Source organism: Physella acuta, unplaced genomic scaffold (genome assembly GCF_028476545.2).
Source record: "Physella acuta isolate Inbredline_101_S28 unplaced genomic scaffold, ASM2847654v3 ptg000746l, whole genome shotgun sequence".
NCBI classification, from domain to species: Eukaryota; Metazoa; Mollusca; class Gastropoda; family Physidae; genus Physella; species Physella acuta.
In genome coordinates this window covers 112,972-128,633 of record NW_026732264.1, presented here as the reverse complement: position 1 = coordinate 128,633, position 15,662 = coordinate 112,972, and the positions used below count along the sequence as shown (strand labels likewise).

At 34.5% G+C, this 15,662-nt stretch overlaps 3 protein-coding genes and 1 long non-coding RNA gene across 4 annotated transcripts in view; 3 read left to right on the top strand and 1 right to left on the bottom strand.

Annotated features, from left to right (window-relative positions):
- Window positions 1-739, bottom strand: part of LOC131950244 (uncharacterized) — a 54,071-nt gene extending 53,332 nt beyond the window's left edge. Inside the window, exon 1 of the mRNA XM_059312315.1 lies at window positions 654-739. The gene's annotated coding sequence lies outside the window, so the exon portion shown is untranslated. The remainder of the gene's footprint in view (window positions 1-653) is intronic.
- Window positions 740-1,513: 774 nt separating this feature from the next.
- On the top strand, window positions 1,514-2,239 carry LOC131950252 (uncharacterized). Its single transcript, XR_009388302.1, has 3 exons — window positions 1,514-1,644; window positions 1,827-1,985; window positions 2,125-2,239. It is a non-coding gene; the product is annotated as an uncharacterized LOC131950252 (long non-coding RNA).
- Window positions 2,240-2,394: 155 nt separating this feature from the next.
- On the top strand, window positions 2,395-3,370 carry LOC131950224 (mitogen-activated protein kinase kinase kinase 3-like). Its single transcript, XM_059312294.1, has 3 exons — window positions 2,395-2,406; window positions 2,623-2,761; window positions 3,174-3,370. Exons 1-3 carry the CDS (start codon window positions 2,395-2,397, stop codon window positions 3,368-3,370), a joined length of 348 nt encoding a protein of 115 aa, XP_059168277.1.
- A 10,955-nt stretch (window positions 3,371-14,325) lies between these two features.
- Window positions 14,326-15,377, top strand: LOC131950246 (putative ankyrin repeat protein RF_0381). The gene has a single exon (XM_059312317.1). The coding sequence runs from the start codon at window positions 14,349-14,351 to the stop codon at window positions 15,264-15,266; it is 918 nt and encodes a 305-aa protein (XP_059168300.1). The 5' UTR covers window positions 14,326-14,348; the 3' UTR covers window positions 15,267-15,377.
- Window positions 15,378-15,662: the final 285 nt, after the last annotated feature.

Sequence of the window (15,662 nt, the reverse complement as noted above, 5' to 3'; positions counted from 1 at the left end):
TTTCATTCGTGTACCTCATTTTAAACAACTTTATTTAAAATTTAAGTATTTTTTGGTAAAATTAAAGTAAGTGATTTAGAGGAAACCACTCTAATTTACATATGGTCGTTGTTGTTATGGGAAATCTTGCTCTCTCAAACACTGCAGTTTGGAGGGACCCTGATGCTGATTTTCTATAATTCGACATTTTGAAAGAAAATAATACTTGCAAATCATTTGTATTTAGATCTATGTTTGATACACTTTAATAAATTTTTTTTCAATTTTTAAAACTGTTTGCCGATTTAATTTAGAGGAAAACGTTCCATTTTTACAACCATTTTAAAATAAGTATGTCGGAGACTACAATACTAATACTATAAACGCCAAATTTTGGGTTTAAATAATTATCAGGATAGTTATGAAACTTATAGAGTAAAAAATAGATATTTCCAAACCTTTTTTAGTTATAAATTTTTTAATGACCTACAACCTATTAGCATAAAATGTGAAAAAATAGGTTAAAAACCACTTGTAAAAATTCGAATCGATAATTAATAATTAATAGATCTAGCTCCATGTGAATTTTAATCATTCTATTGAAAAATGGTTATTTAAAAAAATAGTTAATAGTTTAATTGATACGAATAGTTAGTAAGCAATTGATAACTTACCTTAAAATCAGTCTACCAACAAAAATTAATTCACAGTTTCGAAAAGTCTGAAGGCAATGACGATTGTAAAGAATGAAAGATGGCTGCCTTGTGAGCAGTGAAATTGCTGAAAAATAGCATGTAATCTAGGTCAAGGCCGACATTTCCGTCAAATAATAGCTCAATATGTATATTTTTAGAAAGTGACATCACGCCTGACTAGTACATTTTCAGTCATTTTGATTTCGGTTTTTCGAGAGCGTTTTCTAATTATATATTTAGCATGACTTCAATAATATTAGACTATTAAACTGGCCGAGAAACGATGTATATGTATGTATATATATATATATATATATATATATATATATATATATATATATATATATATATATATATATATATATATATATATATATATATATAATTTGATTCTCGCGCAACATTATTTAAATTTTACGAGATTGTTTACAAAAGTTTAATACTTAGCAATATACTTTTTTAGTGTAGTTAAAAGCATATTTATCTGGCATAGCAAGCCCATAGGGAAGAAGGTTGTAATGTAAGATCTAGATTTCTAAAACTACTTCTAGATCTAGTATCTAGTTTTATATATATTTTCTTCTAAAATATGTGTTAATTCAAAAGACATTTTTCTTAAATTTAAGTTTAATAAAAAAAAAATAAGTTCTTCAATAATAAAACAAAAGTAGTAGGCCATATATTATTTTTTAAAGGAAAATATTCGTTTAAGTCAAGTATTACACGTTTTACGTTAATGATTGGGAAAATCCGATATTATAATCCGATATTATTTAATCTTTTACATTTCGTAAACCGCGTTGCAATTTATTTTAATTGTTTATATTCAATTTAAACAGCTTGCAACTTATTAATTGGTAATAGACAGTTACATATTACATTATAAGTTGAAAAAAATCTCTTGCAACTTTATTTACCTTGAGTAATAGAATATACACGTTGTCGCTGATGGCGGAGGAAGAGACCGATAGTAAGTTTTGTAAATGTATAGACTCTAGATCTAATTCATAATTTAAATTTTAGGTGTTTTTTTTCAAATCTTTTTGGATTTATTAAAAATGCTTTTCTAAAGTATATCAATACTTATTTCATATATTTTTCTAAATAATGTATAAAATGATATTTGTGCTTGATAGTTTTTTTTCATTAAAGTTATTATAACATCGACGTCACCGTCATGTTTGGAGCAAGGGAAATTTCGTCGGTGGAAGTGTAAATGTATACGAGATTATCGACCCTAGCGAGCCAAGGGAGGTCAAGTTTGTTGGCAAAGATATTTCAGTCGCATCGACTCAAATCGAAAAGAAAAAAGTTAGTTGAGTTGTTGGAACTAATTTATTTGTCAAATAATTGAAATAGACATAAAATGAGCAATATGAAGTTATAGGCATAGTATTATTTATTAAAAATATTTATAGGCCTATATGTTATCATTATTTTCTTTTTATAGAATTTGGCTGAGTTGAGAATTCTGGAGCAGATAAAACACCCGCGAATTGTAGCCTTCTATGGTTTCAAACAAAACCCGAACCTTCTAACCATATTTTACAAATACATGAAACTTGTAAGTGGGTGCTGCTAGTAAAATTCTAATTAAATTCATAACCCATAAGCTTATATTATCTACCTCATTTGAAAATAAACTGTATTTTTTTTATTATTAGTTTATTTAAATCAATTATCTCGGCTGATTGAAACAAATTCTAATTAATACAGTAACATGTATGAAAGCGTACTTATATGCTAAGATTTAATTGACGTCTGGTCGATACATTCACATTCTATCTGTACATAATTGGTCAATCATAAATTTCACTTTTAAACACATTTTTAAAAAATTTTCATTAGAGTAATAAACCCATAATTTACCACCAATTTATTAAAAGGTTTAGGTGTTTTTTAGACTCTAAAACAAAAGAAACATCAATCTGTTAAAACAAATTCTCAGAGTTCTGTAGCGAAGCTGATAAAAGAAAGAGGGTCGCCTCTATATGAGGTTACAGTCCGAATCTACACCAGACAAATTCTTGAAGGCTTGAAATATTTGCACAATAACAAACCGATCATCATTCACAGAGACGTAAAAGGTAGGATGATATTTTTCGAGTTTTATTGTGGGTTTTTATTATGTAAATACAACTTGTAACAAACAATATAATTTTAGTAGTATTTTGATGTCTTTATTTATTTATTTTCTTTTGTTAATATGACCGATTGTTTAGAGTTTAGAGACAGATGGTGGTGCGCTACTTAAAAATAAATATGTTCAGCATACACAGTTATTCCTTACATCTCAACGTACAAGTTGATAGTCTGATTGTTCAGGTTTTATGGGGCTAAACTTTAGGGCCAGAATTCAAAATCTGACAAAATAAAATTTAGAAGGCATATTAGTTGTAGGATGTAAAGACAACAGACTAAAATGACTATCTGGTACCCAGATTTGTTCCACCATACCAACACCTGTCCAGGTAAAACAAACCTTTGTACCTTACACAGGTGAGAACGTGCTGCTGGAGTCACCAGACAAGGTCCAGCTGACCAACTTCGGACTGTCCAAGATCCTCCACACACTGACCAATGCCAGGTCAAAGGTCGGCACGTCCTACTGGATGGCGCCTGAGATTATCACAGGAACAGGAAGTGAGAACTATGACGTCAGAGCGGATATCTGGTACATACGTTTTACAGACTGACATTTTAATTAGAACCAGATTGTTGTACGGCCTATAGCCACTTTAGCCTATCAGTTCACCCAGCTTTTATGAGTACACAACATAGGTCGGGTTAAGTATAGGGGATGTACACAAGGCTGACAACAACGTAAAATCTCGAGGGGAAAGAAACATGAACTCGACTTTGTTAACTACTCGACAGTCAGACATAATTTTATATATTGTTTTTAGCGTCGCATCCACGTCACACTTAAAATAGCATTCTTTTTCCATATTTACTTTCGAGTTGGGCCCCTAGCTTTTGATTTTTGTCCGTCCCGTGTATTTTATTTTCCCGGTCACGGGGAATCCCCCATTGGGTCACCTTACCCCGTTAAAGCGGCTTACAAAATCGGCATCGGTCAAAAACTGGACTACAAGTTCTAAGGAAATAGCCAAATTCTTGGGCAAGACGTTCCACAAGAATTTCAAGGATCGTCCAAGTGCTGAGGAACTGCTCAAGTCGGATCTATTTATAGCAGGAAATGTGTAATAAAATATAATGCTCATCTATCACTATGCAGTAAGTACGTGCCGATTCTGGATAAAAATAGCATTGATCGTTTACGGTTAATCTGGAAGTTAAGGTGGTGATTTAGGTTTTGGTTTAGAGAAAAAGACAACACTCAACGGGCAATTTATCTCGTGATTAAATAGTCCAAACTGTTGCAGTCACCTTTGTACACGATCTTTTTGATAGTGTGAATGTAGATGTTATCTGAAAACTAATACATCATTATGCTACACTCGAGGTGGTTTTACTTGCGCGGTGAAGGACGAGCTGGTATGATAGCAGTATATGGGGCTTACGGTCAACTTGCTGGTGTTGCAGAGAAGAATATTGGCACCGACCCATCATACGCAACTAGAACATTCGAAACAATATCGGTTGGAATCTAAGACCTCGAACATAGGTACCACTTTTTTTTTTAAATTGATATAAATGTTAATACTGTTAACCTTTTAAAACAACTAACTTTCTAAATGAGATGGGTTTTTTAAAATAATATTTAATATTTTGTAGGCAATTATAGAATATCCCACTGTCTGTGCTGCCACCTCGCGCAACATATTATGTTAATCCCTATCGCAAGCACAAATACATACACATATCTAGAAACACACATACGCAAAAAGATAAAATCACAATTTTCTAAAATAACCCCCCCCCCCCCGCCCCAAATAAAAACAACCAACAATATACTTTAACTTACTGAATATTTTTCTACTGTAAGAAATTTGAAGAAATTTTTATAAATTATTCCCTGCTATACTACAATATGCCAAGTTAGCCATGCCGGGAAACTGTCTGAAGAGTTTCTGGTTAACACAGGTGTTAGACATGGATGTCCGTGGTCGCCTCTTCTCTTCTTATTGGTTCTCGATTGAGTGACGCGCACAGCCAGTTCTGGAAAAGGTATACAGTGGACAGTCACAGGGAAAATAGAGGATCTATAGTTTGCAGATGATCTTGCCTTAATCTCGCATCTGCTACAAGACATCTCTCAACGCGTATGTCTCAAGATCAACAAAGAAAAGACAAGTGATGAAAATCAACAATAACCAGGAGGCCCCAGTGACAATAGACTGAAGACAGGTAAATGATGTGGAAGAGTTTGCCTATCTTGGCATAAAGTTCAGCAAATCGGGAAGCTCAGAGGAGGACATACGTGCTAGAATTAATAGAGCCCGCTGCGCTTTCACAGTTCTGCGATCCATATGGAAAAAGTCTGCCATTTCCAACCAAACAAAAATTAGGATACTTAACACAAATGTCAGGGTAGTTTTGCTATGTGGAGCAGACACATGTTGTAAAACAATTTTTCAAACTGATAGTAATAATTGTCAGCATGTTCATTAAACAAAATTTTATAAATATCATATTTTACAAAAAAATTCTAGTTATTTCTGAAAATGATTTATATTTAGTGATTTAGCATTGATTACTTTCCTTGATAAATTAGGAAAACACAATTACTTCCCTTTAAAAAAAACATTACATCGGGTGGAAAAGAATTTACTTTTTATTACTTTGTTTTGGTGTTGGGGAAAAATACTTATATAATTAATGGGGATTGATTAAGTGCATTGTTGTAGGTATGTTAAATACTGCCTTTTATTTATTTCATACACTGAACGTACAGTGTACTTATTTTTTTTTATAATCAAAGACATTTGATGTAAAAAAAGACATCTTTATTCGAGAACGGGAATTCCCGCAGGTTATTCTTTGTGTCTACTTTTTGTGTCTATGTTGGTGCTGGTGTTAGTGTTGGTGTTGGTGTTGTGTTGTGTTTGTGTTGTGTTTATGTTCAGGATGGACAATTCTGGGATATATGCTGATTACTAAACACACAAGCCATGGTTCTTTACAGATAGGTTTCTCACAGAGTCCAGTGCAGGGCCTGGCCGAGACGGCTAGAATATATATATATTTTTATATATATATATATATATATATATATATATATATATATATATATATATATATATATATATATATATATATATATATATATATATCGATGGTCTCGGTCGCAAACTCCGAAAATGTAAATTTTACAGGAGAGACAAAAAACTGATTATTTCCTTCTCGATCGCTCTATTACAATTTTTTAAAAATGATATCTCCGAAGAAACTCCCTACCGACTATACTGTAGCGTTTTAAAATGAGTTTTGTTAATATTTACATAATTATAGCAGTTTTAAAAAGATAGACGGTTTGCTCGGTCTAAAATTCTCGGTGCAAACCGTCTATCTGTGCTCGCGCAGACTTAGCTGTTTTGAGCCGAGAATTTCGGTCTCAGCCGCGTTCGTTCGTTTTGTCCAATGAACGTGATTTAGTTATGTTTATGTTTTTAAGTTATAATTACCACTTCATAATATTTAGATTATAGTTTTGGGCTCATATTTTAATTATTTGAGTTTATTCTACATAATGGGGTCAGTTTAATTTTTAGTAGAGATGTTTTAGTATGGCTTTATCGCTTTCGACTGTATTCATTATGTCTGTATTTAGCATTAGACTTGTTAACTGTTAAAGGTTATGCTTTATTTGTTACATCTTTCTATTCTCACAGTTTTTTTTTACTTAATCTGGTGGGTGCTGGGTTTGTAGAATGATAATAGTAAAAACAGAAACCGTATTGTCAGATATATTATGAATGAGACATTACACACTAATTACATTAATACTGACTTAATGTTTACTTATTTTACAAAAATGTAACACAAAAAAATGTGTTTATTTTTTTAAATTTATTCTTTGAATAAACGTCACATAAAGAAACATTAAAATGGCAACACATTTTTAAAATCAGGGAAATCATCATAAAAAGGTGTGTTTATTGCTTGCTTTTAGGTGCTCAAATATGACAGCTTTTATCTTTTTTTCCTGCTCTTGTACAACTTGACAGGGGCTACAGATGAGATCATAATCTTACGACCCTAGCTTAGCAATTGCCAGCTATCTGCTAATTCACTTTGAAGTAGACAGTAGCATCAGGCTTGTACTGCAGTGCACGAATATCTGTCGCTTTGAATTCTTGATAGGTCTGACTGGTCTTTTGAGAGCGGCTGGTCTCTTGTATGGTATGGCTGGTCTGTTTGAGAGAGGCTGGTGTCTAATGTCTGTTATGTGAGGCTGGTCTATTGTATGTTACGACTGATCTGTTGAGAAAGGCTGGTGTCTTGTATGGTAGGACTGGTGTGTAGAGAGAGGCTTGTTTATTGTAGGATAAGACTAATCTTTTGAGAGAGTCTGGGCTCTTGTATGGTAAGAATGGTCTGTTGAGAGAGGCTGGTATCTTGGAGGGTAAGATTGGTCAGTTGAGAGAGATTGGTCTTTTGTATATTACGACTGGTCTGCTGAGAGAGACTGGTCTCTTGTAAGTTACTGGTGCCTTTTTGTTACGACTGGTCTGTTGTGAAAGGCTGGTCTGTTGAGAGATGCTGGTGATTTTACGATTTGTCAGTTGACAGATGCTGGTGTCTTGTATGGTAAGACTGGTCTGTTGAGAGAGGCTGATCTGTTGAGAGAGGCTGATCTGTTGAGAGAGGCTGATCTGTTAATAGAGACTGGTCTGTTGAGAGAGGCTGGTATGTTGAGAGAGGCTGGTCTGTTGAGAGAGGCTAATCTGTTGAGAGAGGCTGGTATGTCGAGAGGCTGGTCTGTTTAGAGAAGCTGGTATGTTGAGAGAGGCTGGTATGTTGAGAGAGGCTGGTCTGTTAAGAGAGGCTGATCTGTTAAGAGAGGCTGGTCTGTTGAGAGAGGCTGGTCTGTTGAGAGAGGCTGGTCTGTTAAGAGAGGCTGATCTGTTAAGAGAGGCTGGTCTGTTGAGAGAGGCTGGTATGTTGAGAAAGGCTGGTATTTTGAGAGAGGCTGGTCTGTAGAGAGAGGCTGGTCTGTTGAGAGAGGCTGGTATGTTGAGAGAGGCTGGTATGTTGAGAGAGGCTGGCCTGTTATGTGGTAAGACTGGTGTGTTGAGAGAGGCTGGTCTGTTGAGAGAGGTTGGTCTGTTGAGAGAGGCTGATATGTTGAGAGAGGCTGGTCTGTTGAGAGAGGCTGGTCTGTTATGTGGTAAGTCTGGTTTGTTGAGAGAGGCTGGTCTGTTGAGAGAGGCTGGTATGTTGAGAGAGGCTGGTCTGTTGAGAGAGGCTGGTCTGTTGAGAGAGGCTGGTCTGTTAAGAGAGGCTTGTCTGTTGAGAGAGGCTAGTCTGTTGAGAAAGGCTGATATGTTGAGAGGCTGGTCTGTTATGTAGTAAGTCTGGTTTGTTGAGAGAGGCTGGTTTGGTAAGAGAGGCTGGTGTGTTGAGATAGGCTTGTCTGTTGAAAAAGTAATCATAAAAGCATCTACTAAAGACAACTAACCATGTCGTTGAACATGTACGCCAAACATTTTGTAACCTACCATATAAATATTTCTTAACACGTATCTAAACCCTCAATCTAAAGCTAGTAGTGAATTAACAATTATTAAATTTATTGCACATTCTTGTGGAAATATAATTCGAATTATATTGTTTTGATTGATATTTAGATTCTAGAATGAAGATCTAGTTTAAGGCATTGTGTTAGCCTAAAAAATGTAAACAAATCAGTTTGGTTATTGAAAATCTGGAAATAGGCTACATTAAACAAATACTATTTGTTTATTATTTTTTAAAATGGTAAAATGTAATAGAATAGTTGAACATAATTGATCAAATATCCTTACCTATAAGTACTGTGACTGCTGTGCTGTAAAATTGTGTGATTACGGCGTGCGACTGCGTTCCCGATCAAAAGTGTACTGACAAATTTAGCGCTAGAAATAATAGGCGGTTTGTTCAAATGATTATATCTCAATAATCATTCTACAGATTTCTCTAATATTTTCAGGCATTATGGGGAATCATATTGGCTTTTGATTTATGTAAAAAAAAGAAAATCGAATTTTTTTGAGTTAGACGGTTTGCGACCGAGACCATCGATATATATAACTCACGCTTTGTATGTTCGGTTAGTTTAGGAAAGATGAAGTCGGTTTCGCAAAATTAATGTTTGGTATAGTTTGAAGCAGGTTAATCATAAGTTGGAACAAGTTAAGATTTAAAACACAGTATGGTTGGCTGATATGATGAAGGTTGCATAGGACTTGGTTGCAATGAAATTGCGTTTGTATTGCTTCGTTTAAGTTACCATGGTTTAGTTTTGGTAAGGGTTGGGTGAAGTAGGATAGAATCTAAATGAGTTTCAGTTGGGTTAGATTCGGATATGTTGGGTTGGTTTAGGGGCAGTGATGTGATATAAAGGTGTGTACGTCGAGCCGAATAGTGTAAATAGTGTGTATAATGTAGTGTGATCAATGGCATATGTATGTTAATGTTGTACGGAGTGAATGAGTGTAACAAGGGAAGCAACTGGTCGAGGGAAAGTGCGTGTTTTTAGGAGCGAGATAAAAGGAGGACGGATGAGATGACTTGTGGAACAGGTAGATGACGGTGAAAGTGAAATGGTGTGTGACAGACGACTGGTTGTATACAGAAGTAAAGGAGATAAGTTGATTAAATAGACATTATATTTTTACTTCAAGCAGAGTGTTGTTAATTCATAGTGTTGTTAAGTCCTGCCAGTTATGATGTGTATACAACTCACGTTAGGGAAAACAAAGGCGGCTGTACATAGTGCTGACCAAACAATCCTTTCATCTGTCGAGGTCCCTGTAACAGATGAACTCTACTCCATCTGCCCTCTTTATCTTGGGCACTACCGGGAAAAGCTTATGATGAATAAAGTGAAAACGATTGTAAAATGTACTTCTTTTTTTAGAAGGTACACAACTCTCAATAAAGACGTAACCAAACAATCAGAGTTTTAAATTCAATAGCTGACGGCAATAGCAGCGCTGTGCCCTGCTTGACAAGTTTTTAACGTTGTATCAAGGCTAGTAGACAAGGGGAAAGTTACGGTGTGTAAACATACAGGTATTGAAAATTTAACCAGGTACAGCCTACTTCATCCCTCCCCACCTCACCATCACTCGCCCCGATTTTAATAATGTATTGTATGTACGTTTACACCACATCACATGAGTACGCACTGTCAATTGTGTTAGTAATGTTTAGATACTGTTTGGTTCGATGTTGTGTATCAGGTAAAATGAAACAAAATAGCAACTAACACACTGAGTCATTGCGTGGCTAAATAATATTTAGTTGTTACTCATGGTTGACTGATGTTACTGTATTGTAAGACTAGTTGTTTTATTGTATGTTGCTTTGGTTAAATGATAATTTAAATTTGATTAGAATTCTAACATCGGCTTATTGTTTTAAATTTGCTTTAATTAACTCAGTTGTCTTTTACGTTCCCGGATGTCTAACCGTATCTATTAAAATTGCATAGTAAATATATCATAAAAGTATATAAACTCATATATATAAACATTGCAACTTGTAGTCTGTGTGGTTTTTGAAGTTGCGTTAGCTTCGGATATGTTGTAATATATTGAGATGCAAATGCTAGGCTATAATATGTTAGCTGTTTTAAGCAGTAACATAATCGAGTTTTAAGTTAAATAAAACTTTCAAGCAGAGCTTAAAGGTAATTTGTGACACTAATTTTTTTCTAATCTTAGGTTCTGGTCACGGGACATAATGGCACATGTCAAATGCCTTAGAAATATATTTTTATAAAATTTTGACCAAATGAGTTTCACCTAGTTTCGCTTTGGTGTTGAATTAATTGAGTAACTTGTCGAGTAAAATTTGGCCAGTTTGTGATTATGTCTTTCACACAATTCATTTAATTGTAAACGTTTCAGGGTAACGGTTGCGTTTCGTTTGTTTCAATCAAAAACAGTAATCGCACCAATAGATCAAAGCGATAGATCAGCGATAACAAAATACATTTTAAAATTTAAAATTCTGAATACCGATTAGTTATGTGTATAAGTGAACGTTCTGGACATATTAATTAACAAGTAATGTCAACATTGTGTAAGCTAGAACATGTGTTATGCAATTGGGGGAGGGGGTGGGAGGGAGCATTTGAAATTTTTGGAGGTGGGGGGAGGACAAAATTTTCCAGGGTTGGGGTGTGGGCGGGCACTGGTAAATATATATATTCTATATAAATTCGTTCGGTAATGGGAGGGCGGTGGAAATCCCTGAAAGAAACTCTGGTGTTAAGTCATGAATGCTAGGACAGGCGGAATCGTTTAACTTTAACCTGACAGCACAGACACGCAATTCCTTCTATCCCACCCCTCCCCCCCCCCCCCCCTGCATATCATGATCATTTCAATATTGTCTAGATATTATTTTACAATGAAAGCAACATAGTTCTTTTGCGTCGGTGGTAAACAGCACAGATGTAGGGTGACATTTTCGCGCGAATCAATTATAGGAAAAAATAATGTTGAATTTTACGCGACTGTTGATAATCTAAGAGAAGTGGAAAATAGAGAAATACGCGACCAGGGCGAAAAGCGTTATAATTGTTAAACGGGTGTTTTATCAAAATATTCAAAAACCATGTTGTAATGTGAATATTAAGCGGTAGAAGGCATAGATTAATTATTTTAAAATAGGTGAACATAGTATTATGTTCTACGTTTAAATATTAAAATACTCATGTTAGGCTTAGTGCTATAGGTAGTTAAAGTAAAAAGTAGAAATGGAGTTTAGGTTCGTCCATACATTACGTCACACATTGTTATATGTGACGAGTGTTATATGATCGAACGTTTAATCAATTGTTTTCTGACAACTTCAAACATAATCTTTCTAATAAATCACTATATGATTTTTTGTCTACATCTACAGCTTCATTCATTCAACCGCGAATAACACATCCGTGTAGATGGGGTCAAGTACACTGTTTCCGTACAGGGCATACGTGAATGCATATCAGCTATTCCATCTAGTAATTACATTAGTTGCTAGCAAACCCTACATGGAGCTAAGGACATACACGTTAACAAATTTGTAGTTTACAGTCCGATGTAAAGTCTGATGAACCCTTTAAGCCTATCATATAATGATGTAACAATATTATAAACTGGTCGTTGGTTGACTAGCGAGGAGGGGATGAAGGGGATGGACTTGGTACATTCTTCAAACATGAGGCATTGTTTCAGCTTAGTATAAAGCGTACCAAACAGTGTTTAATAGTGTTCCTATGACAATCAACAGTGCATTTCTTGGCAAAGTTTCAATTATTATCCTAAATTTGTTGCATAATTTTAAAACAACAAATAAATATTATATGCAAATAAAATAAACAAACGAAGACAGGCGATTGTTTTATTTATTTAGAAACAAGATGGCTACCTAGAAGACGTGGTTAGTCGCCACCTATCGTTATTTGTTTTGGTTTACTGTACTGCAAGATGATTGGTCAAGCGTATCAATGAATCTCTTCCCATTTATTATTTTTACTCGCATGCCCTTACACGGAGTTTAACTCAAATTTTACTTTTTAGAAAACAACGTTTATCCCACTTATACTTAAACAAAAAACAAAGTCATTACATCAGCGTATACATGAGTGTTTAGCCGATAGATGTGTAACTAGCTTACTTACTTATGCGCATTCCATAAACTGTGTTTCTGGTTTTAAAATACACGTCTCATCTGAACCGTGAAGGGCTTAAGTGTCATATTTCGAAGCCAATGTGCAGTGAAGGAGGCTTTTAATCTGTTGCAGCTGAAGAATAGACAAAGACAGCTGAACTGGTCTCGGTATCTTAACGATATCAAATAGCAACGCACTGCAGGTATCTGATTCAGTAATTATAAACTGGTGTGTAAGAGATAATAAACGTAAAAATGTAAGCAGATATTATGCTTTTTATCTTTAATTAACTTTTGTAAGTCTAAACAAATTTTGATACCCTTGTTATGCAAAATAAGTGCTTTTGTCGTTCATATTTTTTTATAATGCAAAATAATAATAATTTAACATGTTTCTACTGTGTTTTTAATTAGCTATACACTCATTGAGTTTATATTTTTTTAGTAAAAAACTCGTTAATTGAATAAACCAATGCGGCCATGTTCAGTAAATCCTATTGGATATTCATTCTTTGGATCCACGATGTATTACAAGGTCGACCCCGTCCCCAACTCGCAATACAACACCTAATTAAGGGTGTATGATAACTAAGTGAAATTAAAAAAACAGTGCACCACTACCCTCACGAAATCATACAAAATAATTCTGACATTAAATAATTTAACATCTTTTATCATTTGAGCGTTAGCAAACATTTTTAGAATGTCTTTTACCAAATATGCGAGCAGATATAAGCTTTGACGACATAAAAAAAATAATTAAGGCAATACAATATACACGTCAGTCTTGTATTCGTATTAAGAAAATCCGACGCATGCTAGGACCGCATTCTTACATTTTAAAAAACGAAGACAGAGTTGCTATACCGATGACGGAAGGAAAACAAGTTCATAAAAAGTCTAGTGACAATTTAAGCGCAATTTCCTTATGTTATCTAAAAATAGCTCGGTCGTAGCGTAAAGCACACACGGGGACAAAACACAAGACGTATAATGCTGGAGTGCGTTCAAGCTAGGAGAACGATCGTTTTGTATGTGTTTATGTCATTTTTAAAAAAAATTTGTGACCGAACGAAAGGAATATTTTTGAAAACTTTTTTCGGCAATATTGTTCTAAATTATGGCAGGAATCAATTGGTAAATGTTTCAAGTCGCTAAGTGGTCTGGTTGCCGAGATATGGGCCAAAAACTGCATTTTTTCGAGGTTTTTTGGCTTTTCCGGGAAATCCAGGAAGGAATTCCGGGAATTTTTTTGGCCCACAATCATCGTTGGAACTTGCTTAACATATTTGCTTTAAAACTAGTCCTCGATATTGCTTCGTTGAGGAGGAGATACGACTTAAAGCTGTGCACATCCATCCAGAAATGACGAGTTAATAATCGCAATTCCTGTAAGGAAATTGCGCTAAAAAACACGTACTCTTCTAATTAAATGACACATTAAATAACTACAAATTTCTTGCTCTTCTGTGCTGAATAGTTACTGCATATTTTCGTTATAGCTATGACTTTAAAAGATTGAGCCTAAATTAGCACGATATAATTTAGTATGTATGATAACAAAAGGACTTGCTTCATCAATTAAAAAAATTTGTCATACTAAGTCCAGTCTCTCTTAATTTTAAATATTTTTACGGAATCAGTTTACAATTCAGTAAATTCCTGCTTAGCAAACTATATTATCATACATTTTGCAGTTCCACGCTCTACCACCAATCACCACTACATGTAAAATATATATTTGTTATTCATTAACTACTACAAGATACAATTGATTTTCGTTAGACACTTTGTGATACATAAACATTTTAAACGTTCAACCATCAAAATATGTTAAACGTGATAATACTTTTTTCTGCAGTAACATTTCAAGTTTTAAAATATTTAACGACTGTCTTAGCAATGACGTCATCAACCAGAAACCAAGGGTTTGCTTTCGGCTCTAAAATAACAGACAAATCAAGCGCCTTATTTAAGGCTGTTACAGAGAACAATATTCAGTTAGTAAAGTATCTCTTGGAAAGTGGCACGGATCTCAATATTAAGAATTCTAAAGGATTAACTCCCCTGATGACTGCCGCCAATTCTGGCAACACTGAAATTATTCAATGTTTACTTGCACACGGCGCCGATGTTAACATGGCAGATGGAAATGACATGTCAGCGTTTATGGTTGCCGCGTCTAGAGGTGACGTTAAAAACATGAACATTCTTTTTAACAGCTGGGCATCCGTCAAACAGAAAACAAAAGAAGGGAAAAACGCTTTAATCTTATCTTCAACTGCTGGCCATGTTACCGCTGTAAAATACCTGCTTGATACAAAACTGATTGATGTTAATAGTGTTGACAATTTCGGTCTCACTGCACTGATGTACGCCGCACAAACAGACGAAGTTGATGTCGTACGTTTACTTATAGAACACGGAGCAGACGTTAACAAGCAGACAAATCGTCAAAATACTGCCTTACATTTTGCCGCGTTGTTTGGAAAAGTTAATGTCGTAGACGTTCTAATACACTCAGGCGCTGATTTAAATGTAAAGCAATTTGAAGGCTATACTGCTATTCAACTTGCAGCACAAGAAGGCCATAGATGGACTGTAAAGAAATTACTGGACAACAACGCAATGCTAAACATGGAAGATTGGCACTCACAGCAGATTCTTCAGTCCAGCTTAAAGCGCCTGCGTATTGGCATGTATTTCTTGTTGCTCAAGCAAACGACACGACAAGCCATCATGTATCACGTTATTACATTATTTATCTCCTTTGTGTTCTTTTCCTTAACTATTATTGTCTTAAGATGGTGCGATATGTAATTCTTAAAGATAGAATTCATTGTTGATGCAAATATAAGTAATCCATTAGCATTAGCTGTTTGAAACATTACTGAGGTATGTATCATCATGTATCATATACTCCCAGCTCTTTCTAGCTTTTTATTATTTTAATTGTATTATTTGCTGATATCAATTTTCAACAATGAGTATACATTGTTACATTAAATTTATGCTTACATTTTTTAACATTATTATATTTAATTGGTATATTCAATACAATCGCCATTTTATTAAAAATGCACTCTGGACATAAGAACCTCAGTTTTGTATTAAAAGATTCAATTGCTTAAAATCTGAGTACACATTTGATCCAACATATCTATTTACCAACTTACTGCTATTTAGGTTTAAATTCCATGTTGATATATTAAAGAT

Coding starts and splice junctions, on each gene's coding strand:
- LOC131950224 (XM_059312294.1), top strand. Junction 2,762..3,173: donor CATTCACAGAGACGTAAAAG/GTAGGATGATAT, acceptor TACCTTACACAG/GTGAGAACGTGCTGCTGGAG.
- LOC131950246 (XM_059312317.1), top strand. CDS start 14,349: ATGACGTCATCAACCAGAAACCAAGGGTTTGCTTTCGGCTCTAAAATA.